Genomic DNA, 27,826 nt, shown 5'->3' on the forward strand with positions numbered 1-27,826 from the left:
GCTAGGCAAGAACAATGAAACTTATGACGTGTTTTGGCACGCGCGTGAACATCTGCGCAAGCATTGTTCATTCTCATCCTCTTCTGCGCACGTCGGAACATGCAACAGTTTCCGATCCTGTCTCGCATATTTACTATACGACCGTGACAAATTAAAAGTGTAAATTCCATTAAAAATAATCAAGATGAATTCCATGTACTCATATAAAAATGTTCAGTAATGCTATTAATTTTGATTCTTAGGTTAAGTTGTTAAAATATTAATTTTCGTAGAGGTAGATCATTTTGCAAAATCAAAACTTTAGTGTCCACAAATTCAATAGTTCACGCTGGTTCACGCGTTTCCTTAACTAGCGAATCAGAAACAATACGCCGATGCGGACTGACGCGTAACCACAGTAACACCAGTGTCTAGTATCCTTGGTAACACACGCGATAAAATGGAGAACGAATCAATTTATCAAGAATAATAATAATAATAATAATAATAATAATAATAATAATAATAATAATAATAATAATAATAATAATAATAATAATAATATGGTACGAAAACAAAAATAATGGTCGCAAAAATACAGAAATCTGAATTCCATCGCCTGGAAAATCTTGTTTTGCTCGGAAATGTACTCTCTTTCTAAAGAAGGCTAATAAATTTTCCAAATGTCAGTCAGATCTTTCTCCTACGTTAACATTAATTTTGTTTGTATACAATATTAATTACATAGAGAAATGAATACAAAGCTATCACCTGCTGTAAAATTAATACGGTATTTGACCTCCGTCCACTAAATACTTAGGCCTAATACGAAATATCGAACACCCTGAGTTTCTAAGGTATTCAGTCATGGTTTGATTTTTGCAATCATTGATTAGAAAAAATATCGAAACCATAATCTGACAATCAAAAGTGCAGATTCTCACGCATCCGCGATCCCATGCAATAATAAGCAGTCTATCATTCAAATAATTTGCATCCACTGGACACAATGTTGTCACTTCTCAAAGCATCTTTATAACAATAATTCTGATTGAGAAATATGATTAGGCGGTTAAAATTTTGAGATAGGCCTGGATGTTGAGGCAACAACAATCAACATATAGGCCTATAACACGGCATTAGTAATCAATTCTTGTATCATAAGTGAAAAATAATAATGAGAAAAATAGTTGGTACTTATTATGTTGGTTTTTTTTTTTAATGGCCGACGGCGCAGAAATGATCACCATTAAATAAAGAAAAACATAATTTACTGTATAGGTAAAATTAGAATCAGAAACTTTAATGCAAATCTTCAAATATAGGCACTCGAATTATAAAATTATTGAAACTAAAATGTAACTTGTATTTAAAAAAAAAAATACTTGTATCATGTCTTCAGGAGAACGAGAAATATCTTTTCGACCATGTAATTTCCGATGAAAAGGAAGAAAAGTTTATCTCCTGTGCGTATCTGTATCTGTATAATAATTCATCATACTGTAATAGTAATAATGAGAATATAATGATAATGTAATAACAACAACAATAATAACAATTAATAACGATAACAATAACAAACAACAGCAATAATAATAATAATTGATAATGATAACGATAATGCTAATAATAGCCCTACTAATAGTTATTTTTAAGGATAAAAATAACATGATTATCATTTTATTATTACTATTATTATTATTATTATTATTATTGTTATTATTATTCTTCTTCTTCTTATTAATAATGGGTAATAGGTATGGCTCCTAAATACTCATCTTTTATTTATTTATTCAACTGAACATACACTTTTGTTTCAGTAGCACACATTTCGGTGCGTTCAATGAGAAAGAAAAAACAACTAAACTAAAAGAAACTAAAAGTTATACAAAACAATTATACAATAACAGTATTCAGTACTGTATTGTTGTTCAAAATCCACTAAATAAAAAACAACATTACTGTAGTAATACTGTAATACTATTTTTAGAGTTAACAAATTATTACGTTATTAAGATACAGATAAGCACATAAAAAAATCAAAACACAACGACACAAAAGATTACTTATGAGGTAGAGGTATGCAATAATACTGACCTTTCTTTCCACAGGTTTTTAGACAATGATTTGCTAAATTTATCAATTTCCACAATAATTATCATACATGTTTACTGTTGTTCTGTATTTGAAATAGCGCCCCCAGCACTGCATTACTGATTCACGGCATCCATCCATTAAGTAACACCGAAGCAAAGACAGTCTTTCAAGTATTGTCAGCAGCGCGGTAGGCTTAGTAAACCCATCATTGTATAGCCTGAAAAATGCTGGAGATCTTACAGAAGCTTGTGTATCTGTTTCACTGGTGAAATGCGAAAATGGTTTTCAAGGGCTGGGACCAAGACCACATATAATGTAAGTCATAGACTTAACAATAACATACGTAAAAGTCGTAGGTTAATTTGGGTCCACGTTGAGTCAATATGCACGTATCATCTTGAAACATAAGTATAAACTTAGCGTCTTTCTGGACGCCACATATTATGTGTTTTGTTTTGATGAAGTTAGATTCTGGAGGAGGCACTTCATTTTAAAAGGAATTTTAATAAGCTTTCTGAATGCCCCTAATACAAGGACTTAACAACAGAGAGAGAGAGAGAGAGCAGCATAGCTCAATCTGTTATTAACCTCCCTGGTACTGTGTGCACTGAACCGTTGAGATCATGTCAGGACTTTTGTCCCTAGTGATCCCGGTTCAAATCCATCATTTGCAGTGCTGTTTAGAGACGTAGCTGTTGGCTCTATGTCCTGTGTGAACACATATACTAGCTCTCTTCGGACTAGCATCGCATGCGATCAGTTGTAGCAATTTTGACATCCAATAGCTTACAATCGCAATTCACAATTGTGTGTGAAAGCAGTGGCAGCGCCAGAAATTTGTCAACAGAGGGTCCGAAATATCAAACAGAGGGGTCTGAACCAAAGGCCGGACTAGAGCCTCGGTCGACAGACTGGAATAAAAAATCCCTTGTAGTTTCAAGGGGAGAGTTTTTATGGTTTAGTATGGTCAAAAATTTGCTTTTATAGACCAGAATATTAGGAATTGGCAACTAAAATAATGTTATTTGGATAGGCCATTTGACTCCGTTAATGGTGGACCGTATCCAATCCAGATCGGCATATTATTAGTAGGCCTACCGTTCGACCTCTTGTTCCAAATTAGGGTAAAACAGTTTTTTTTTTTAATCGATTTATATTTTCCTTGAAAATAGCACAATAATAGTATTTTACATTTCATATAGTTTAGAGTTCATTGAAATTTTTTTCTTCAGAGAAAGAATGGCATCTCACGGCCCACATCTAAAGGAGAATACCAATGAGGATGATGCAGCTGACATCCCACCAGAAGACTACCACTTTGTTGAGCATTCTCATTCGACCCACGTCCTAACCGGATTTAGCGAGCTTCGTCAATCAGGATTAATGTGTGATGTTATACTTTGTGTGGATGGGCAAGACTTTCCGTGCCACAGAGCTTTGTTAGCATCCTTTAGTACCTATTTCCGTGCAATGTTTTCTGGCGAGCTGGCTGAGAGTCGTCAAGAGCGCGTTTCCCTGAACGGTGTTGAATCGAGTATAGTGAGTCTTCTAGTGGACTTTGCATACACCTCGGAAATCATGATCACAAAGTCGAATGTGCAATCTCTACTCTCGGCTGCTAATCTTCTTGGTGTGCTCGCTGTGCGCGATGCCTGTTGTCGGTTTATGCAACGCCACATGGATGCAACAAATTGCCTTGGGATCCACTGTTTCGCAGAGGCTCATGCTTGTACTCCGCTGCAGGAACTTTCAAAAACGTTTGTTCTAAAACACTTCAAGCACGTCTCGAACACAGAAGATTTCTTTAACCTTCCTTGTTCAAAGGTTATCGAGTTCATCTCTGATGACTATCTCTGCATTGATCAGGAGGAAGAGGTCTTTGAGGCAGTGATGCGCTGGTTTGATATGGATTCTGAGAGTCGACAAAGTGACATCGAGAAAGCATTTGAACACATACGACTGCCTCTCATGAGTGTGTATTTTCTACATGACTGTGTTGAGAGCCGAAACGTTATTATGCACTCGCAAAGATGTCGACAGTTAGTGGAGGAGGCTAAGAACTATCATTTATTGCAGGATCGTAGAGCAGAGCTTTACAGCCCACGCACTAGACCTCGCAGATCTACAGGTTAGTGAATGGCATACAGTAGTAGTCAAGGCTAATACTGTATATAATATATAAATTCTTTTTCACAGCCCTTGTAGGACCCTTCTGAAATTAGATATGGTATATAAATATATTTTATAAAACATATTTTAACTGGCAAATTTTGGCTCCCATATTGTATTATATAATTTTATTTTTTTTATTTTTAAGGAACCTGTGAGGTCATAATAGCAGTCGGTGGAGAAGATGATAAAGTGGTGTTAAGAAGTGTGGAGACATTTGACCCACATACCAACCAATGGCGGACGTTGGCCTGCTTGCCTTTTGCAGTCAGCAAGCATGGCCTGGTTGTGTCAGGTAATAATATTATGATGTCAAATATAATACTGAATTAAATTTATTTTCATAATATTAAAGATCTTGTTTAACTTTGGTGTTTTATACTTTCGTATTGTATGTGCTGAGGGTCCAAATTGATCAGGTCTGGCTGGATGCACCGCCCCCATAAAATATTATTAAAATAAATAAAGTAAATAACTATAAATAGCTAACATGGAATAATTTCTAATCTTATATCTATCAATATGAAGGAAAAAATTGAATGAATATTTGAATACATTGATATCTTTAAGAATATTTGTGACCTGATTCAGAGAAATTTATAATAATTTCATTAAAGATGTGGTAAGTAAACACATTAATAAGGGAAAGATTGCAGAATTTGGGAGCTTGTTTATAAGATATTTATTGTTGATCCCATTGAGACAAAACATCCAAAATATAAGAATTTAAACCTTTCACAGTGCTGAAAAGAGAAACAAAATCTTTAATCTTTGTGATGATGTACAATGAATCAAAAGTAGTTATTGTCCATACATGAATTGATTTATGTGTGAAATATGTGAGGAAATGTTGCATTTCCTTGTTGTGAATCACAAGTACTAGTTGAATTGATTATAACAAAAGTAATGTGCATGTTTTTCAGGAAGCAGTATTCTGTACTTAGCTGGCGGGGAATTTCCAGACGGATCAGCAAGCAAGGATGTTTGGCGATACGACCCGTCTTGTGACAATTGGGCACAAGTTTCCCCCATGAACTATCCGCGGTCTGAACTAGGTGTGTATACTTTCAACAACAAAATACAGCTATATAGTCCCTTATTATCAGCCTGCACATTTCAAACATACATATGGTTATTTTTCATTCAAATATTACCTGTATTCTATGTTTATGAATTTTATCTATTTATTTTCATTTCATTCAACAACGTAAATGGCAATGCCAGGGAGCATAAATTTGACTTGTACGAGCTTCCTTCATTTTGGCCCTGAAACCTTGACTCAGAAATACAGGGATGGTGTCCGGCGAGGCATAGTTTTGAATCTAGAGTTTTTTTCTCCTGTTAAGAATTAATTATCTCATCATTTATAAGGGTTACATGCTAAAAGCTTTGCTTCCAATATAATGTCTTACATCTCATTTTCATACATTGTTATAGGCTTATACTTGCATTAATTTTTTCTAATGTAATTACACATGTAAATATGAAAAAAAAAATTTTTTTTAAAAAGTAAATCGAAATTGAAATAAATACGATACAATATAAAATCACTATAAAAACATTCAAATATATTGAAACAGTACAATAAACATTCATGATTAAAACAATTTGATATATTATTATGATTATAGCAAGAATATTATAATTCCAACTCGTACTTAATTGTGCTTATTGTTCATAATACTATTCAATGTTGGTTAATAGTTAAAAGTATTACTTATTAAGAATATTTTGGTTTGTATGTTAATTTATTTTCATTATTTTTGTACTACCTGAATTAATTAGAAAAAAAAAATCCCTGATATTATGACTGAATAAACAAATTAATTTGCCATTTTCTTGTTGGTAGGTGTGGCTGCAGTCGATGGTTACATCTATGCTGTTGGGGGATGGGAAGGGTCAGCTAGGCTGGATTCCGTCGAGCGGTACAGCCCATCAACAAACACTTGGACGTTTGTGTCTCCGATGAAGATGGCACTTACAAGCCCCGCAGTGGTATCCCATGAAGGCAAACTCTTTGTTATGGGTAAGTTTAGTGTGGAGAGAGCAGCTTAGCTCAGTCGACTAATCTGGTGGTAGCCACTGTGTGTGCGCTGAGCCGTGGAGATCTCTAGTTCCCTGTTCAAATTCCCATCGCTGCCTCCTTGTGTTTCAGCTAGAGGGCTGAAATACAAGTTACAATAGCGCACCGTCTTTCGGATTAGACGTTTAAGCCATTGGTCCCATGTGCATTATGGCCCATGTGCATGTTAAAGAATGCAGTACACTCTTCAGAAAACAGTAGGGTATTGTCTCCTAGTGTTCTGCCCAATCACCACCAGAAGGACCCCACTGGAAATAAGTCTTCTTTTAGACTTTCGTGGGGCTACCCTTGGAGTTTACACCAAATAAATCCAATCCAATCCAAAGAATGAATGATTATGTTAAGGAAGTGGCTATTGTTACACTCGTCTTAACCCAATTCTTAATTCTGATTGGATATTATTGTATGTGTGGGTTGGATTAGGGCTATAACATCCAATCAGAATTAAGAATTAGTTTAAGACTGGTGTAACAATAGCTACTACTAAATTTTGTGGAAACATTCAACAATATTCTAGTATGCTGGTAGCAGGCACAACATTATGTGTCAAAATATTTGAAATTCATCAGATTTAATTAAGTCATTTCATTTCAATAGTTAATTATTATTATTGATTTTAACCACTTCAAGCAAGGAATATTTGGCCTCTAGTCATTGATTTTCAAAAATGCAGTTCTCAAATTATGGTGAGAGTAACATGCATATACTTGTGAAAGCAGTGATCCAGGAATTCAAAGTACAGGGGGCCCAGGGAGGTACTATCACAGATGTCTTGTCCACCTCAGCCCCCCCACTACAAATTTTAGGATTGTGGCTCATGTAGATGGCCGGAAATGGTACTACTAGACTACAATTTTCTTCTTGTAGTTCCATTTTAAAAATAGTTTAATGTTGGTAGCGTTAATGAACCGATAATACTGAACTAAGCAACCCTTTTTAATCAACATAATTATATTAGAAACAAGAAAATCCAAAGCAAACATAAATTTCAAAAAAGTAACTAAACACCAAAACAGACCATGCTCATATCAACTTGCTTATTAATTGTAGATTCATCTCTATCTAAAAGAATGTGTCAAAACTTGAGATTTTGAAATGCTACTGGACTTTTGATATTCCAGTAAAAACTACTGCATAGTCAAACCTCAAAGTAGTGCATTTGGATCTCTCTTTTGACATTTCTGGTTAGGTGAAAAGTATAGTTAATAAAAAAATAATAATAGTACAGTAATGGTATTAGTGTCATTTTTAGGAAGTGCATACAGCAAAAATACTGTAAATGGTCGAATAAGCGCTGCGGCGGTTATAACATTTTTGGAGACCTCAGTGCTGCGCTTATTTGAGAGCAGTGCTTATAAAAAATATATTGGCATGGTTCTTTCCATGCCCATTCCCATGTTATCTTGCACATTTTCCATACGGTAGGCCTATCATAGGTCCTACGTCATCGTAAATAAACCTTTATAAAAAATGCTTATGTCTTGATTGTGTTATTTATTCATTAATGTCGAAATATTGAATCCCAACACGATGGCGTGTATTTCAATACTTGGAGTATGTATTATACTTTCTTATCTGAGATTAATCAGTGGACCTTTCGGTTATTTATTCATTTTAACATTAAAACACTGTTTTTTACACACAGTGCAATATACACTCTCGATTAAGTGGCACGGCGCTTATAAATTCGAGAGTGGTGCTTATTCGTGCATTTACGGTATGCTTCCTTAATAACTACGGAAACAGAAACAATAATTATCACAAATCAGCACAAAAGTATTACAATGTATGAGAACTATAATCTGAAATTGTAGGTGCAGTACAGTATATTTATATTAGCAAAATGTATTTGCCTTCATCTATAGGTGGCGCTGTTCTAGAGGATGGGGATGGTATTGACCTTGTCCAGTGCTATGATACCAGGACTGACCAGTGGACAGAGTTACAGCCAATGACCATTGCTAGATCTGGCTCGGCAGCTGTCGTCCTCAACGGATACATATATGTCATAGGTTAATTTTTTTCGTTATTTTATCCATATTAGGCGAAGCCTGGTATTGCGACAGTTGGTGACTTCTATAAATTTTTTTGACAAAAAAAATAACTGATGTATGTCCAAATACAGTCATGATGTGCCTATATATGGTCATGATGTGATGTCATCATGACCATATTTAGGCATATCACATGTTCTTATAGTTGTTCTTGTGCTTTGTTTAACAAACGTAAGAATTGACAGCATTTTTTTAAAATTAAATTCTCTATTTCAAGGTCAAATTCTTTCTCAAATATTTTTAATTGAATTTCCCCATTAATTCAGAATGTTACAATTTAATTTCCTGTATTTTCTAGTGTATGTTTACAAAAGTTATAATTGACTAAAATGTTTTCACAATATGTAATTTATTTGATTTTCTACGTTACAATTTAATTTCCTGTATTTTCTTAGTATAAAGCCAGGCCCTCGCTGTGTCATACAACGTTTGTAAAATGAATCACTCCACTCCCTGTAAGCGTTTGGTGATACCGTTTGCTGATTTTCAGTGGTAGTCCGAACAGATTATCATTAATTAGGTTTACAGAAATTAGAATTTTCTTTAAATGTTTTCACAATTTATAAATTAGTGCTTTTATTTCATGTACACTATCACTTATTAAGAATAAAACTACATGTGAGTGATGTATTACTGTAAAAAAATTGTAAAAAGTGTTCTATAATTATCAATTTATATTGTTATTTTATTATATTATTTTTATGATTATTTTGTTGGTGTGATCATTATAGTATCCATATCATTGAAATGTTTGTATATTTATAAACATTGATGATATTGACAGTTGATAGACTTTTGGTTTTACTTTTTATATCCAGGTGGATGGCACGCTTCGACAGAGAACACCAACAAAGTTGAGCGTTTCAACATAGCACGGAGTGAATGGGAGATCCGCGCGCCCATGAATGAACGTCGCTATCGCCCAGGCCTTGCAAGTATCGACGGAAAAATTTACGTGCTCGGCGGAGAGGAAGGCTGGGATCGCTATCACGATACCATCGAGAGCTACCAGGAGGAACAAGACTCTTGGGAAATTATTGGAGAGATGCCTACGAGCCGCAGCTGGCTTAGCTGCGTAGCCGTTCAGTTGAAGGAGGTACGCGATAAGGTCGAAGATTCTTGCCCCGAGCCTCCATAATTTATAAATCACAGGGTGTATGATTGGGTGCATTGTGTCAGGGTGTGGTGCACGGTGTTTTCAGCATTCAAAGGTGCAAATGCAAATATTTTCAAGATGGATAATTAATTGCATTTGTGCTAACACAGTAATTGTGAGAAAGTAAAGATAGTTACAAGTATTGCAGTACCATCTTCCCATAGATATTCACATAGATGTTACAATTGTACTTCTTGGTCCAGTCACATGATAAGATCAGATTTCATTCAAAAGCTTGCAGCCATCTAGAAGAAAAGATCATGCAGATGCTAAATTCAAGGTTCCTAGTATATCAACAAAAATATGTATAGTTACTTCATTTTCGTGCAACTGTATTTAGTCAGTTTTTTTAGGTTGGATGTTACTGAAGATTTTTGTTATAAAGCCATTATATTTTACCAAATTCTATTTCAGAATATTCCACTTACCTATCAGATCTTTCGTAGCACCAGTACCAAATGCGATTTTCCCGTTCTTTCTTACAATGTTTACATTCAGTTCTAGGCCTATTAATAGGTAGTTTTCGCCGCACGATGTTAACCTTAACTTAGTTAAGGTGTTAGTACCCAACATACAACACGATAGCTCCACCTCTTTTGTAAACAACTCGAAATATGCATGTGGAAACCCATAACTAATGTAGTCTTGAAAATTATGCTTGTTGCATTTGTAGTAGCACAGGTCTAGACAATGTACTAATTATGAACAATTATTTCACTTTCTATACATAGAAATGACCATTTAAAGTTTAAAAATGCATTTTATATTAAAGTGCCCTCGTAGCTTAAGCAAAAATAGGGAAAGTATATCTTTAACTATAGCACCCTCGTAGTTCATGCAAAAGGGGAAATCCCAGTACTGTGTAATGATCTATTAGATCCAATGTGTATAACTCCTAAACCTTGAGAAATTTGCATAAATATGCATACATATTTACACAGACATAGGTTTGATGAATTTATTTATACTTCTATATAGTTACCAAATATTTATCTAATTTATTGTAAGAGAGAAAAAGCAATTTTTAATGTTGTTATATTGATATTGATGAATATTTAACAAAAAAAATGTGGATCATAAATTGTAAACATTTTCACCACTAGTGAAAAAAAATTGTGCCTTTGTTGATATTATCTTTAAATGTTGTTATACTTAATAATTAATACTTTTGCATTAAATTCTTATGCATTCAGATACAGGGTGTAATATTTGTTGTATATGGCAAGATTACCTTTCTATATTATTGCCACTGTTATGTTGCATATGCCTACATTTAACAAGTTTATGAACAGCAATGCTATTACTATAAACACCTAAATATAATAATAATGGTTGACTTATAGAGCGCATATTATGGAGATCTATGCCAACAGTCAGCCACAAACATAATATTTAATATAATAGTATACAAATATTGGAAATTGATTTATATATTTAAGAGCATTCATCAATTTCATAGGAATACTGATGGGCGACATTAAATAAAACTTCTACACTCTTGGCGATCCTGTGTCTTATGCATTTTTAAAATTTTATGCATTTATGTCATATTTATGTGTTATTAATACAGAGTAGGGAGGCAAGTTTCTAGTAATTTATAAACTATTTACTTTCTTAGGTATTTCAGTTTTATGCATTTATGTCAGTTTAATACAGAGTACAAGTTTTTACTAATTTATAAATTATTTACTTAGGTATTGGTGCAGCTGTTATGATCACTGATATTACTCACATTAAATGGAATAAAATAAACAACTTGAATTATGCAATGTTGGTATTAAGTAATTAAAAAAAAATTAACATAAAAAATGAGGGGTATGCCTTATTTTGAGTAAATTACCTCTAGCACTTAGATCAGGGACACAAACCAACTTCTCAGTACACTGCAGGTGATCCATGACTGGTGTATTAATGCAATGTGAAGTTCCTAGCTAGAGGCCTTGGTAACTTGTGCTTTGTAGACAAACATATGAAACTTTTTATTTATATCATAATTAACAGCAACCAATTGTTATATTAAACATATAAATATTTATTGGTATTACAAATTTTACATATTATTTATAAAATATTTATTGATACTACCTTACTTTTTTCATTAATTTAGTGGTTATTATTAATACGGTAGCATTTTAAAAAGATAATTGTGCCTAATAAGGTAATATATTGTGATAATCAGTGTTTTATTCTGTATTTGATTTTAAAATATTCATTTTTTTCAAATTTATTTTCATATATAGTGGATTTATGCTTGCTTTTTTATTATTCCTTTATACAGTCAAACTAACCTAACTTGAATAATTTCTAAGTCGATCTTATTTAATTTACATGCCAAATTGTTTTTTTCCATTAACAATGCAAGTCAAATTTTATCTAAGTCAAACAATTTTCAATGCCATTTTGGATTCTGTATACAGAATTACATTTTGAAAGATACTGTATGAATAAATTTTGGTGCAAGTTAATCAAATTATATTTGTATAGTTTTTTAATATGATAAAAGTGGAATATAATCACATGCATCAGAATTACAATGACTTCCAACAAAGACAGATAATAATACATATAGACCACGAACATATCAAATTCCATTACCATAGGATAGCTAACGAACGAAAGACAGTTTGTAAAATGACACTGCAACAGCCAGTTATCATAACCCACTCAATACTCGATGATTCCATGGTTTTATTGGCATTAAGAGGTAGGGACAGGTGGCATACCCTACACTGGTCCTGGGCCCAGGGCTGCTAGCCCAGCCTAGTAGACCCTTATACTGTTTTCATTCTGGATAGCTCCACCAATGAGTAAGTTAAATTTAGAGAGGACCCCGAAAAAATGGAGTATGGGAATACAAATTTAATTTGGTATGGCGCGCAATAAAGAGTGAGTAACCCAGAATAAGGGAGAACCTCATGCTGCTTTTCTAGGCTTACTCCAATTATTTTACTCTTGTGAACCCAGTCTACCTTTTACTTTGTAATAGTTTACGATTGCTTGGTTGTAGTGTGGTCTAAACAGTTGTTTAATACCCTGTGTTGCGAAGGGTATTCTGGAAAATGCTGTGGTATAAACCATAACCTTCTTGGATTTCTTGGAAAGAAGACAATTTTAATTCACAATATCAAAGCTCAAGGCAAAAACAAACTCATATTTTCTCAGTACTGAATCATGATGTATATAACCTTTATTTTTCATTCATAAATTGTTTATTTTGTTTTCATTTTGTACTTCTAATATTCTTTAATCAACATAATATCCCTTAAAAATATCTGGAAAGACACTTCTTTGTGTAGGTATTTTGAAAGTTTTGGGTACATTTTAAGGATTTGAATTTCCTAAATTTTGGAGGGAAATTGTATGACAAAATACTATGTTGTCTCAAACGAAAGTTAGACATTTTATTAATTAGCATGTTTTAATTATTGGTATTTTATTTTTATTATTTTTTTTATTTATTTATTTAGGCACACAATACATGTGCCAAGGATTGTCAATAGCGAAAATATCACTGTCCTACTTGTAGGTGACAATCCCTTACACAAGACAAACATACACACACGATGCTTTACACAAACTAAATCTCAATATGAGATTTAGGGAGTGGAATTGTTTTGGTCGTGAGAAAAAGTCCTGCAACTGGCAGGAATTGAACCCAGGACCCTGGGATTGGAAGGCAAGCATCTTAACCACCAAGCTATTCAACTCCACTATTATTATCTGTATCGGTAGGATTAAAAATATATTGGGTTACGTTGAATATAAGTACATAAAATATGCATTGATTTAAAAATATACTGTCTGTGAGGATACGAAAAACACCCCTAACATTAAATTTAAGCCCTGTGCAGACTAAATATGGTCATGACATCACATCATGACCAAATATGGTCATGACATCACATCATGACCATATATAGGCAAACACTTTTTGGGTCAGCACAAGGCTGACCCCAGAACCTCACTGTTGTTCTTGTAACCAGAACTTTAAAAACGTCCAGCGTCGCCAGTTTTGAACGGACGTGCAGAAAATTTTGTACACATAAACTAGAGGCTATTTCCAAAAAATATTCATGTCCCCTTTTTTTTGTTTAGTTTTACCCTAGGTTGCCCCTTACACCTACAAAACAAAACAAGGGTTTCAGCAAGGACTGTACATTACTGCCTACATTACCACTAATAGAACATGCCGCATGGATGGCGCGGTCGGTTAGCGCATGTTTCAATAGCGTCAACAAAAAGACTGGTGCATACACGAAGCGTTAATCGCTGAATAGAGGTCACTTTGGTATAACGTGCTGACTAGTGAGTGGTCACTCTAGTTTTTCGAAGAAAATTTGCTATCTGGACAGAGCTAAACATTAAATCTTTAAAAGGGAGCAATTCAGCTGTAGCTCAGTGGATAAGATACTCGCCTTCCAAACGGTGGTGGCTTCAGAAATTAGTCAGGGGGACGACTACAGCATCGGTCAGGGTAAAAATCCCTAGCAGGGTTCATGGGGAAAGTTTTGATTGGCTTAGTATGACACAAAATTGTGCTTTTAGGAGCACAATATTTGGGATTGGCAATCAAAATAACATTATTTTAACAGGCAGATTCATATTTTCGGTCTGAAGACCTTGTCCAGGCCTGTCTGACAGGGGGTAGGGGGATCAATTAATCTTCACTGTTTCAAAATCCCTGGGTCCTTGGTTTTGGTTTTCTCACAACTAAATAATAACTCCACTCCATGAAAATCCCACAAAGAGACTTAGCTTATAGAGCATGCTTCCATTCTGAAAGAACAAGTCACTCAGATGAGAATGTAGTTTGTAATCATAATTTTAAACTTTGAACTTTGAAATATAACATATGTGCGAAAAACAGAAACAAGTTTTTGCTGATTCACATAACAGTTTTGTTGGTAATCAGTTTATGCAAAAAAATTGTTTATGTGTCTGGTATCTTACTTATACTAATTTCCAATCAAAAGCTAGTAACTTAAAGTTATTAATATATTTAATTTTATTCTAGTTTAAATAAATTTGTTGAATAAAATTAAATAATTGAATTCGGCACCAAGACAGTATATTTCTAAATTGGGTGATCCATATTCATTGGTCTCCATGGATTCAATAATACATGAAATACAAAAAACTCTAATATATATATTTGATGGCTGGACAATAATTACGAACATAAAATTAAAACATCAAAAAACAAAATTATCAGTGATAATTTTCCTTACAATTTTAAGTGTTTAAATTTTTGCTTCATTAAACACTGTATAAACGTTAATCCTATATTTTCCCATTATAATTACTTTTGTTTGAATATTATTTACAAATTTACATGACATGGTTGTTAGGAATGCCATATCATTTTTAAAGTCACATTTTTTTTTCTAACACAAGAATTGAACATAATATTTAAACACAAATTGAACATAATAATACACTATTCTTTACACAATATGGTAACTATAATTAAAACAACTATTTTACGATTTAAAATTTAATACAGTTTGCTGAAATATTCAGCAACTGCCTATATTTGGTAATACATAATTGTCCAATATTATCATAGAAATATTTTGTGTATTGAAAATTTTATTGACAGAATGTTCAATACTTGTTAATGTGCTAGTCCCACATATGTATTACGACTGTGCCCACATAATTTTCATTCATGTTTTAAATTTAAACATCCAGAATTCTTTACCCTTATGACCATTTCGAAAGTACTGACTCTTGCTTCAAGTGCATAAAAGATGAAAATATAGAGACGGGTGAATATACAGTAGATTATATAAAAATTGTCAGAATTGAATAAAGATCTCTGAAAATACTGTTCCTATATTAGAGTGCTGTGTTTCTTATAGCAAGTAAACCAAGAGTTATTATAGACAAGGCAATGAGTATTTATGTATTTAAGCTTTTAAAAATGACCCTACGTTTGGCCCAATTCAAGACAAAGCAATAAGAATTTTTTAAATAATTTTGCCTTCAAAACGGCCGTAAACTTGCTCAAATGCGCCACCACTGCAGGACTGGGTGGAGCAGACTCATGTCACCATGGTATTGTACATATCTATTAAAAATACCATCACACATTTTAAAAACGAAATATTGTGCACCTAAAAGACAAAATTTGGATATTTGCGCTATAGAATTTAAAGTACAAGCATAAAGAATGTTTTCCACTAGGTGAATTTATTCACATGAATCAAAAGTATTGGTTCATGCGCTTTCACATTTCTATCAGAGTTTTTCGCTTCAGCGAAATCAGTAGTTCGAACTGTTTTTACTTTTTGCTACGCAAAAAAATGTGCAACCAATCACAGCTCAGGAAGCAAACCAACGCTTTTGGTTCGCGAGATTGAAGTTGCCAAGTGGAAAAACAGTCTTTAAGTTCACTCAGAATTAATATAAGGTAAAGCTTGATTTTTTAGGATTGGAAAGCATTCTAGATGTATCATTTTGACATTTGCTGCAACTATTTACCAATCAAAAGAATACAGTAATATCTAAAAATATATTTTGATTCCCTGAGATGTAATCTCTGGGCTGGTCATTATTTTGATGGGCAATCTCACTGCTACAGATAGTTAAATAATTATTTATTTACTTCATCTAATAATCTTAATATAAATTTTATCAATATATGGAGAAATGAGCAGACAGAAATTTCACCAAGGGATTGACAAAGAGATATGTTGGCAGCACAAGTTCCATTTTGAGGGATGTCGCAATGAAAACAATCTAGGATTAAGAAATCCTTGAGATTAAATACAGACTATCATCTTCAAGATCTGCATATCATATACTATTGGAGCTATGTATAAAATGGATTTTAAGTACTAATCTAAATGAGATCCATCCTCAGTCTCTAGCCTTTGCCATTTAATGCAACATTTCTTCAGCCTCTTATACACTTCCTCATAGCACAACAGTACTAAAGACTGTATACCTTCAGTAGTACAACAGTCCTAGAGTCATTAGACACATCGACCAGTACAACAGTTCTACAGTCTCTTGATATCACCACAGGTCCAACAGTCTTAAAATCTCTAAATCTCCAGTAGTGCAACAGTTCCAAAGTTTATTTATAGAAACCTCCATTGCAGCAATAGCCACAGAGTACTCCACACATCTCCACTAATGCAAGCAACTATCTTAGAGATGCTAGACACTTCAGTGCAATTTAAGGGCTGAGGCATACTGGGTGGTTCATGCGAGACTAGACATTGTAGGCAGCGGTTCCGCCAAAGATCTATATCATGGTATGAATAAAACCAGTCTTGTTAGATAGCAGTTTCACTAATCTTCAAGGGCTAGTCTTGTTAAGTAGGAAACAGATAATCTCTATGGGCCAATGCAAGTGTTTTCTGGTTGGACAACAGTTTAGTGGATCTACAAGAGCATAGTCTTGGGTAGCAATTAGTAGGCCTTAACATATTTGATGGCCTACAAAGACTAATATTGAAAAAGAGCAAATAGAGGGCCTCTAAGAGGAGAGACATGTGTAGTTTTGTTGGGTAGCAGTCTCCAAGGGCCTTAACATTACATGATGGTTCACAGTGATTAGTCTTAGTGGAGAGTATTTAGTGGATCTCCAAAAGCCAGTGCAAGAGCCAAGATAAAACTAGTGTTCTTGGGTAAAAGTTAGTGGATCTTCAAGGGTCTAATGTCTTTGATAGAGCACATGAGTAGCCTTGTTGGGGAGCATTTAGCGAATCTCCAAGAGCAGAGGAATGTTTAGTCTTGTTGGGATAGACCTCCAAGGGTAAGACAAATCTAGTCTTCTTGGGTAGCAGTGAGTTGCACAACTAGGGCCACATGACACCAGTATTTTTAGTAGCAGTCATTGGATCTCCAATGGCCAAGGTAAGTCTAGTCTTTGGGTAGCAGTCAGTTGATTGCCAAGGCCTTAAACGTCTTTGGTGATCCACATAACACCAGTCTTTTTGAGTAGCAGTTGTTGGATCTTCAGTAGCAGTTAGAGTATCTTCAAGGGCCTAACGTCTTGGATAGTCAAAGAAACCAGCTATAGTGAGTAGCAAATAGTTGATTTTTAAGGGGCTAAACTTTTATAATGGTCCATGTGAAACTATTCTTGTTGTGTAGCATTCAATGGATCATCAAATATACTTGGTGCATCTGAGTTGAAAATGGAGCTACCGCCGGATTTTCTACCAGTTTTCTTTTTTGATTTTGTCCTCTTGGGTTTTGAAGAGCTGGTATCAGCAAAAATATCATCTAATTAAATAAAAAATAAAGATGCTTCAGATAATGTAAAGTTATGAGTAAAAATTATAAGTCTTTAACATAATTTTTAAAATACTGTAAAACCTTGAATTGAAGCCCACTGGGGTTAATCTCGAGATGAAGCTCATCACGAATTGAAACTCCCTCTTTAGTTTGCAAAATTAGCCTCAAAAAGAGGCCCATGGGCTTCTTTTCAAGATAGCATAGGCTTGTTCTCGAGACAGTACAGTAATTACACTGTACATAAATTTCTGAAAACAAAATAAATTAAATACAAGCTTGGTTTATAAAGTAGTTTAGATGATTTAATGCCAGTTAAATACACTCCATGATACCGATTGATGTTACTTGGCCTTATTTATTGTTTTATAGTACAAATTCACAAAATTTACAGCATTCATTTTGAAAAGAAGCCCCCCTCTTTTCTTTGCAAAAATAGCCATGAAAAGAAGCCCATCTAAAAAAGCCCATCAAAAGTTCGCAAAAATTAAAAGGAGGCGCTGGCTTCAACTAGAAGTTTTACAGACTTATTTTATTAGCCGGAAGGCGATTTGGCTCAGTGGTTGTTGAACTTAGGGTCACGCTGTCCAATCTTGGCTGGACATCCTTAGATACAGTACTTCAACTTGCATTGTTCACAGGCTGTGAAGTGGCTCAGGCTATGTTTCAGCCTTTAGGTGCCAGTATTTCATTGCATATAAAAAATAGCACTTAGTAACCCTTTGCCTAGAAGTGGCTTTCAATCCTTGTTTGGGATTATAAACTTAACTTAATATAACTTAATCTTATAAACAATTTTCATGCAACATCAACAGCAACAATAATAATAATAAATTATAAATACAATTTAAAGTCTACCTCCTTGTACTCCTTTAGATAGTGGATCAGTTTTTTTCTTTGATTTTTTCTCCTTGGATTTTGAATTTGGAATGTCTGCAAATATATCAGTAGTGTCAGCAAACAGGTCGGTGTCAACGCGAACTGTTTTCGATTTTGGTCGTTTGCTATCCTTCTTTGGACTTGTGAATAGTTCATCTTCAGCGACCTTTAAGAAAACATTTTTATAATCATATCATTATCATAATTATTTTATTGTTTAAAAAAGCAATACATACAAATAGCTAAAGATTATTTGTTTGTTGATTTAACAAGTTCTTGTAATCTCGAAATCGTCGATAATGGCAGTATAATAGAGGCAGTATCTAGCAAAAAAAAAAAGATCAATTAATCAATCAACTATTAATCAGCCAAGTGTTTCTAGAGCTCCTCATGAGGGCAGTATAATAGAGGCAGTAGATCTAAAAAAGATCTATTAATCAATCAAATATTAATCAATCAGCCTCATGAGGGCAGTATAATAGAGGCAGTAGATCTCAAAAAGATCTAATAATCAATCACCTGTGTGTTTCTAGAGCTCCTCATCGGAGCTAAAAACATATGATTACAAGAAGTTTTACTTCATCAGAAAACCTCTGATCAAACATCTGACAGAAATCTGAAAGCCTTCAAGTGTCCAAGCACTTTGTACAAGTGCAAGTGGTACTAAATTTAAATTTAGTAATTAAGAAACTGCCAATCACATTATAACCATGTAAAGTTATTAAAAATAAACACTCAGATTAAACTACAAATATCTTTAAATATCATTAATAACTATTGAAAATTTAACACATAACTGTATCAATACATTTAAAAACTGTGACAGAACTGTGATTAAACAAACAATAAAATAGACTCACCCTCATTGGTGGTTTGTCTTTACTTTTGCTAGGTGATGAGAACAAGTCCTCCTCAATTTCAATATCCACCTTTGCTGCAGCTTTATTTAAAGAAATATCAAACTTGATTAATGTTTTTTGCTGATTTAGATATGTCTGAGTCAAGCATACAGCAGTGAGACAAAAATCTGATCCAAATTTGATCAAACATATGTTTACTGTATAAATCACTTCAAAGCTCTGTCCAAACTATCAAATTTACCTCTTGTATGCCCATATATAGTCATGACATGCCCATATATGGCCATGATGTGATGTCATCATGACCATATTTAGGCATGTCACATGTTTTTGTCAAATAAAATTTTATAGTCTGGTTTTAGGCACCTAACTTTTTTTCTATAAGATATTTTCATTCTTTGAGATTTTTGGTTTATCAAGGTGAGTACTGATGAAATTGACAACATCCCTCAAAGTGTTTGTTAACAAGTTCGCTGCCAGAGGGACGCGAATTTACATCTGACAGAGTTCACTGAGGGTGCCAAGGACATGATTTCATATCCACCACTGTCTAAACATACTACTACTGTATTGCACATAAGCTTGCTGACACTGGCCACCAGAAAGCTAACTCTTGTCTTTGGAGCTTCAGGGAAGGACCCGGTAGTAATGATTTAAAAATAAATATGCTATGTTTTTTTATGTTTCATTACAGTTGATGGGAATGATTTTCATTATAGTGGCGCCTTGGCGTGTGGAATGAAACTAAAAAAAGTTTGGCAGTCAACATGTTTAAAGATACTAAGGCTATGTTCTCACACGGCAGCTAACGGTTAGCAGGATCCGAATCCTGCTAACCATTAGCTGCCGTGCGTCCATAAGAGAAAATCCTGATCCGGATACCAAGAATATGATGATTGAATCACTAGCCAATAAGAAACTGGAAATTGTAAACGCGTATGTGTGATTGGTTGATGATAGAAACGTGTCACTTGCTAACCGATAGCGATTGCTAACCGTTAGCGGTATCCGGATATTGCTAACGGTTAGCGCTAACCAATCGGGCGTTCTCACACAGGTGCTAACGGTTAGCGCTAACGGTTAGCTCTAGATCCGGATACTAGGGCTCTCATGAGAACCAGGCTAAAGTTATGTTTAAGAGGTTGGAGTTTCTACCTGCTTTACTTGGACTGCTGAACAAATCCTCATCCACATCAATCCTGGATGCTATCTGCTTCCTCTTGTCTGAAATTTTAGTACTGCTTCCGAAAAGATCATCATCCTCGTCATTGTCTTTTTCTACTTTTTTCTCCTGTGAATTTGTGATTGATGATGTAGAATTGTCTTTCAACGAACTAACAGGCTTTTCAACAATAGGTGGCGCTCCAAATAGATCATCCTCCTCTAGATGGTTCGACTTGCTTGAGTTGTTACTGTTAGAGGCAGGGCTTGCACTAAATAAGGGATCATCTTGTAAAAGCTGTGTTTTTGAAATGTTTGATTTCACTGGAATTTCATCATCGGGCAGCGGAGGTGGGCTTCGTGACAGCGGGTCAACTTGGCTATCATTGAATAAGTCATCGACACCTGAAATGTCATTAGATGTCTTTGAGCGTACTTCAACCTTTGCGTATGTGGATTTAGAGCCCTTTACGGCCTCGTATGATTCATAAGTTTCACTGCCTTGGCTATCTATATCTGGTAATGGCTGGTAAGTTGTTGCAAAATCCATGTCATTGCTAAGGTCTGGGGGTAGTGCAGGCGGCTCTGTAGCATTGGATTTTGCTTCTCTACGATTTCTTGATGGAGGCCTACGCCTGGAACCAACCTTCACTCGGTTCTGTAAATAGAAAAATAATTTAAATATTAAATACATAGATGATAATACTAATCTTCAAGGTATATACAAGTCAACAAAATTTTGAGCAATTTTAATAAAACTAATTCACTCAAGAAAAACCATAGTAATTCAAGAATTTCGAGAATTAATACAGGTTATGACGTTATACCCTGTTGAAACACTGGTTCTATTCAGATAAGCAAGTTAACCAAGGTTTGGCCCAGTTATTACCTGGATAGGAGACCACCTTAGGAAAACCAGGTGCTGCAGACCTGAGTTGTGTGGTACAAGGGGGAGAAGGAGGGGGAGGGGAGGATCTCAGCAAAAAATACACAGCAGGATTTTTTACTCTTAGATAAAAGACTCCACTACTTAAGTTAAAATTATAAGACTTTAGTTTACAAATATAACTGGGAGAGCAATAAATTTCTAATGAACATGTTACTCAGTAAACTGTTCAACAACAGGGTACTAAATAACCTGTTCAACAACACATTACACAGTAACCTGTTCAACAACACAGTAACCTGTTCAACAACAGTTTACTCAGTAACCTGTTCAACAGCAGTTTACTCAGTAACCTGTTCAACCACACAGTAACCTGTTCAAAAACAGTTTACTCAGTAACCTGTTCAACAACAGTTTACTCAGTAACCTGTTCAACAACAGTTTACTCAGTAACCTGTGACTCACCTTATTCAAACTAGGTAATGTGTTAGCTTCAGCAGGCTGGTCAAAGGTGAGTGTGTCTGACTCTGGTTCCTTGATGACAGGAGCTGCTCCTGGCCTCATTCTACTTGGATCAATAGTAACGTTGGCCTAAAGGTACAATAGTAATATTTATATTAGTATCACATATTAATGGAAAAAATAGTGACAAGTTAAGAACATAAAATTTTCATGGAATTTACATACTCTATTGCACTTTTTGTCTAAACTTTAAAAAACAATACATTATTATTACTAATTTACATTTATAAGACATGCATATATTATATATATATATATATATATATATATATATATATATGTATTAATAATTTTAATTAATTTAATTAATATTATTTAAAATATATACTGTTATAATTAATTTGTGTTTTTGTGGGGATGGGAAGAGGGTGAGAATAGAGAGAATGAAAAGATAAAAGGCAGAAATGAATATAGAAACAAAAAAAAATGAAATGAAAATATAAAAATTGAAAAAGTTCTTCATTTTATTCACTTACTTACTATCAGATTTTGGTCTGTCAAAGCATTATTTGATCAAACATTATCCGACACAGTGGTCAAAAAATCTTGTCTATACATGCATTTTATAAGGTGGAAAATACTTAAACAAACATGTCTGGTAAATATTGAGTCTGACATTTTTTTTTTATAATTAAAATTACAAAAATGTCATCATTTACAGCGCAAAATGCCAAAGGTCTCTAAATGATTACCATTTTAAAACAGTTTTATATTTATGATCAGAAAAAGGAAATAGATAACATTTGAAAAATTGAACTTTTAGAAGGAGGATGATGATTGGTTGAGCTGGTTTAATACACGATTTGAATTTTGAATTTATTATTTGGAAGCTAGACACTGTATTGTAAAACATACACAGAATATTTATGCATAAAATAATTATGGTTACAGTTAAGGCTTATATCAGAGCTTGCTCCGCTAATATGTTATAATTTAAAAAAGGATGCAATGAAAGGTATATAACCAATAACAATAGAGTAAATATATAAAACATGATTCAGGTGCTGTATAGAAAAATTGCTGTAGACATTTAGAAGAGGAATGCAAATCAACAAAAAACAAAATCAGACACTTGCATTAAAAAGAAGCAATTAAAATATGGTACAATTCAAAAATGAACCAATCAGACCACTGCAGAATATCAGTAAGCCAATCAAAAGTGCAAATCAACAATAGGTCAATCAGAAACAGTTGTATGAAAACAATTTATGCCAATCAGAAAACAGTGCAAAAAAAAAAACAAAAAAAAACTTCCAACAAGTTGGAGCCTATCAGATGGAAGACTTTAAGGGATGCTTTCGATTTATTTCTATCAAGAATGTTTAGTTCATATCAAGCAAGCAATCCACATGCCATGCGGTGACAGACCTTGCCCGCGCTCCGGCGCCCCACTGACTTTCGCTGCCTCCTTGAACGTGGCTTTGGTACAGGTGGTGGTGGAATAGGAGGCATTCTGGGCTTAGACTGTGACCGACGATTGTGCTTGGGCTGTTTGTGCATAGGCTTAGATTTGGCAAATTTGGAGAAAGGTTTAGGAAGCGTGGTTTTACCGGTATGGTTTTTAGGCTTTTTCCCTTTCTTTCCAAAAAGTCTGGCATAGAAAGGCTTAGGAGATGTACACAAGGTTATAGTGGTTCGATTGTGGGCAGAGAGGTTCTGAGGAGAAGCAAAATGCAAACAATCATATGATGTAAATCATATTTTCTTTAAATTCCTGCTGATAGGTCTGTTAAAATTCAATTTAATCCAATCTCATTGCTGCATAAGCCAACAAGGGTAATCATCTGCCCAAAACAATACCGTAGTTCCCTGAGCATAAGTCAATCTCCCTATCTTTAGAGAACTTTTTATTTTATAGGTATAAACTCACTGCCTTGGGAACAAAGAATAAAATAAATTGCATAAAATTTAGCAACAAATGTACTAGTTAGGCCTAGTCTTAAGGCCTGTTTAAACTATGACGATAACGATCAATGATAAATAGCTAAAAGCAGTTGTTCATATAGAAAAAAAAGAAATAAGGGAAGTTTTCACACTAGCACGATTCGATAACGATTTATCATGTATATGATAAAAAAATAATTTTACAAATTAAATCAAATGACATTAAATCATGAGAAAACGATGAAATCATAGTAGTAAAAGGCTATTGTTTATCAGGCTTATGCCATAGGGTTGAATTTTAGTGAGGTCTAGGCTACTTAGGTTAGACCTCAGACTCATGTTATTGTTTGCATTTTCTGGTCCTCGGGTATAAGGCCACCCAATTTCATGTTCAAGGAAGGTGGGCTTATACAAAAGAAACTACGGTATGTTATAAAAGCTCTAATCTCTCAACCAACTTGAGTTTCTTAAAGTGCAACCTCAACAGAGAAATGGAAACTATAAATTGCTTGTCTGTTGTAAATAATAAAATAAAAAAATATTAAGTATCATCCACATAAACATTAATATAATAATTATTACTACAAATTTTTTTACAAAAATAAACTTTTTTTGGTAAAAAATATCATTAATAAAAATTCGTAAGCGCACATTAATTTGATTTCAAAACACTCAATAACGAAATATGAAAACAATGCAAGAGATCTAAATAAAAAAAAAATAAAATAAAATAAAAATAAAAATAGAGAAGCAATAGCATGAATGGAATAGAAAATAGGATATAGAGAGACATACAGATTATTAAGACTGAGAAGAGAGAGGGCCATTTAAGCATTAAATTATTATTTTTTAACTTGATGATTATTAATTAATCATAAAAGATATATCCTTGAACCTCACTCTTTGGGTTAATTTTTAATGGATATTATTGTGTATAAATCATATTTGACTGAATAAAGAAAAGATATATAATTCATTTTGCTACCACAAAATATATTTCATTTTAGTTTAGAATTTATGCTACTTATTTTTGTTACAATAGATATATCAACATTTATAAGGTAGGCTTAGGGATGGAGGATTTTTTAATTTTTAAGGTATGTTTAATAGTTAATGATTATCTATATGGTTTATTCAGTTAAAGATTTATCAAATAGACACTAAGTACAATTATTAATGTATGGTTGATTATGCATAGACCTACTTTTACTGAATACTTATTTATGCAAATTAATACTAATTTATGCTAATGAATCATATTTTAAGCTGTATTTCACACCTGCATTTTCTCAATATAACTCTGTCTTTTTGCAGGTGCCTTGACAGGTTTGATAACAGGTGGCTTCACTGATTTAAAACCAGGTGCGCTGAATGTTGATGATTTGGGGGAAAACAAATCGCCATCTTCGGGAGGACTTCCGAACAAAGGCTACAAAATTACAGGTGGTGAGAGAAGAAAATGCATGCAAACTTAATAAGGTGACATATGCAAATGAGCATTGAAAGACAGTGAAAAAAAAATAACACAGCTGAAACAATTTAGACACAGCATAATGTTGGCGGTGATTACGACAAAAATAAAAACTCATCATATTTACCTGAATTGTTCATTACCATTATAAACATCAACACCAATACCATCACCACTATCACGTTTACTGTACACCATGATCACCATCATTGATCATGATCAGACTCTTGTCTCTACCACCACCACCACAACCATCAATATCATTATATACTATTATACTGTACCATTATAATCATCATCAATACCATCACCACTAGCATCATCACCATTATCACCTTTACTGTACACCATGATCACCATCACTGATCATGATCAGACTCTTACCTCTACCACCAGCACCACAACCATCAATATCATTATATACTATTATACCATTATAATCATCAACACCAATACCATCACCACTAGCACCATCAACATTATCACCTTTACTGTACACCATGATCACCATCACTAATCATGATCAGACTCTTACCTCTACCACCACCACCAACACCACCATCAATATCAAAATATACCATTATACCATTATAATCATCAACACCAATACCATCACCACTAGCACCATCACCATTATCACCTTTACTGTACACCATGATCACCATCACTGATCATGATCAGACTCTTGTCTCTATCACCACCACAATACCATAATTAGTTACATGGTACACCACTACTTTCTTCATCATTCTCATTACACCACTACCATCATCATTACCTTTACAAAATGATCACCACCACCACTACCACCACCAACATCATTGATGATGATCGGACTCTTGCCTCAACCACCACCACCACCACAACCATCCCTACCATAAATAGTTAGACAGTACACAATCACATTCTTCATCATCTTCTTTACACCACTACCATCACCATCATCACCATTACCAATACCATCTTTAAATTGCATCTCTACACCATCACCATCATAATATTTACAATCATAATCTTTACAAAACCACCACAATCATTTTCATCATAATCCTCTTCATCTTGTCATCACTATTTTTTCTGTTTATACAACCACCACAATAATCATCATTTCATCATCACATACCACCATCATTAATCTGCTGTTGATTTTAGAAACAAATCAACAAAAATACAAATTTCCAAGTGCACTTACATCTCTTTGTTTAGGAGCACTGATGCCATTGGCTGTTGGTCGGTCTGATGATACACTTGAAGAAATGCTTACAGTATCACCTTCCGTTTCCGACGCCTTCCCAACATTTAGAGGATCCACAGTCCCAAACATAGAAGCGCCACCAACTGGCTTCTTTTTTACAGGAGAATGATCAAGATTAGAATTTAGAAATTATTTTCTTTATGAACTCTGACCTTGCAAATATGAAAATATTTATAATCAAAACTAACAGTAATTTTAAGTTATGTTCTTACAGACCCTGTTACTTAAAATAATAAACATTTTAATGTAATAATAATAAGTTGAAATTATATTACTTATAAACTGACCTTCAAAAGACAAAACCAAAATAACAAGTAATAAATAATTGTTATTTTCAATCATCAACATGGGCATGATCATATGATTATGATCATCACCGCTATCATTATCACAAACACTATCATTTGATATCATAAATCATCATAATAATCAAGATCATCATAAAAAATTATCCTTATGAATATGATCATCATGTATGATCATTATCATTTTAATGAAAAAAAAAACCATTTAAATAAAAATACATTTAGCTCTGCACTGAAAAAAGCATGCTTACCGAACATTAATTCAAAATGAAATGTCAGAGTCAATTTTTAAGAGCATCACAACACCATTTAAGACAAATAAAATCATACCACTTTCCTCAGAAATTATTAAAACTAATTTTGAGGGACAAACATGATGTTTTTGCAATAGAATCACAATGACAGTATGAAGCGAAACATCTTTTCATTTTATGATTGTAAAGCAATGGAAGTTTCACATAGACATAATATGTTGATAGGATAATGCATGGATATATAACAAACCGTGCATGAACGATAAATATGATGAAGATATTGATGCACAAATAGACGTGCATAAAATGTGATAATTATTTCTTATGTTCAATTATCATTTAACTACAACATACGACAGTAAGATGGCAACAGAAACTGCAGGATTCTGTATAATGCAATTTTTAAAATCAAGAATATTGTACCTGATAGCTTTGCTTGGTAAAGAAAAGTAAATTAGAAAAAAAAACAAATATATTGTTCTAAAAAAAAACAACAAAACTAATTAACATTGTAATTAATATAAAATCCACCTGTAATTCTTTATAAAATTACCCAGGTGAGAA

At 33.7% G+C, this 27,826-nt stretch overlaps 2 protein-coding genes across 9 annotated transcripts in view; one reads left to right on the top strand and one right to left on the bottom strand.

Moving 5' to 3' along the window:
• Nucleotides 1–2,185: 2,185 nt before the first annotated feature.
• On the top strand, nucleotides 2,186–10,145 carry LOC117118520 (kelch-like protein diablo). Its single transcript, XM_033263145.1, has 7 exons — nucleotides 2,186–2,391; nucleotides 3,309–4,204; nucleotides 4,394–4,540; nucleotides 5,169–5,300; nucleotides 6,095–6,271; nucleotides 8,194–8,340; nucleotides 9,201–10,145. Exons 2-7 carry the CDS (start codon nucleotides 3,316–3,318, stop codon nucleotides 9,518–9,520), a joined length of 1,812 nt encoding a protein of 603 aa, XP_033119036.1. The 5' UTR covers nucleotides 2,186–2,391; nucleotides 3,309–3,315; the 3' UTR covers nucleotides 9,521–10,145.
• A 4,277-nt stretch (nucleotides 10,146–14,422) lies between these two features.
• Nucleotides 14,423–27,826, bottom strand: part of LOC117118503 (WASH complex subunit 2-like) — a 45,474-nt gene continuing 32,070 nt past the window's right edge. For 5 of the 8 annotated variants that reach the window (XM_033263105.1, XM_033263108.1, XM_033263103.1 and 2 more), the window contains 7 exons: nucleotides 26,641–26,793; nucleotides 25,257–25,406; nucleotides 22,037–22,162; nucleotides 20,680–21,343; nucleotides 19,525–19,604; nucleotides 18,644–18,830; nucleotides 14,423–17,776 (listed from right to left, as the gene is read on the bottom strand). In XM_033263105.1, coding sequence (XP_033118996.1) covers nucleotides 17,628–17,776; nucleotides 18,644–18,830; nucleotides 19,525–19,604; nucleotides 20,680–21,343; nucleotides 22,037–22,162; nucleotides 25,257–25,406; nucleotides 26,641–26,793 — 1,509 coding nt within the window. In that variant the 3' untranslated portion in view covers nucleotides 14,423–17,627. The remainder of the gene's footprint in view (nucleotides 17,777–18,643; nucleotides 18,831–19,524; nucleotides 19,605–20,679; nucleotides 21,344–22,036; nucleotides 22,163–25,256; nucleotides 25,407–26,640; nucleotides 26,794–27,826) is intronic. The other 3 variants (XM_033263109.1, XM_033263104.1, XM_033263107.1) reach the window with 2 other exon arrangements.

The sequence above is a fragment of the Anneissia japonica genome, unplaced genomic scaffold, assembly GCF_011630105.1.
Source record: "Anneissia japonica isolate Jap-2015-1 unplaced genomic scaffold, ASM1163010v1 scaffold287869_len1821871_cov162, whole genome shotgun sequence".
NCBI classification, from domain to species: domain Eukaryota; kingdom Metazoa; phylum Echinodermata; class Crinoidea; order Comatulida; family Comatulidae; genus Anneissia; species Anneissia japonica.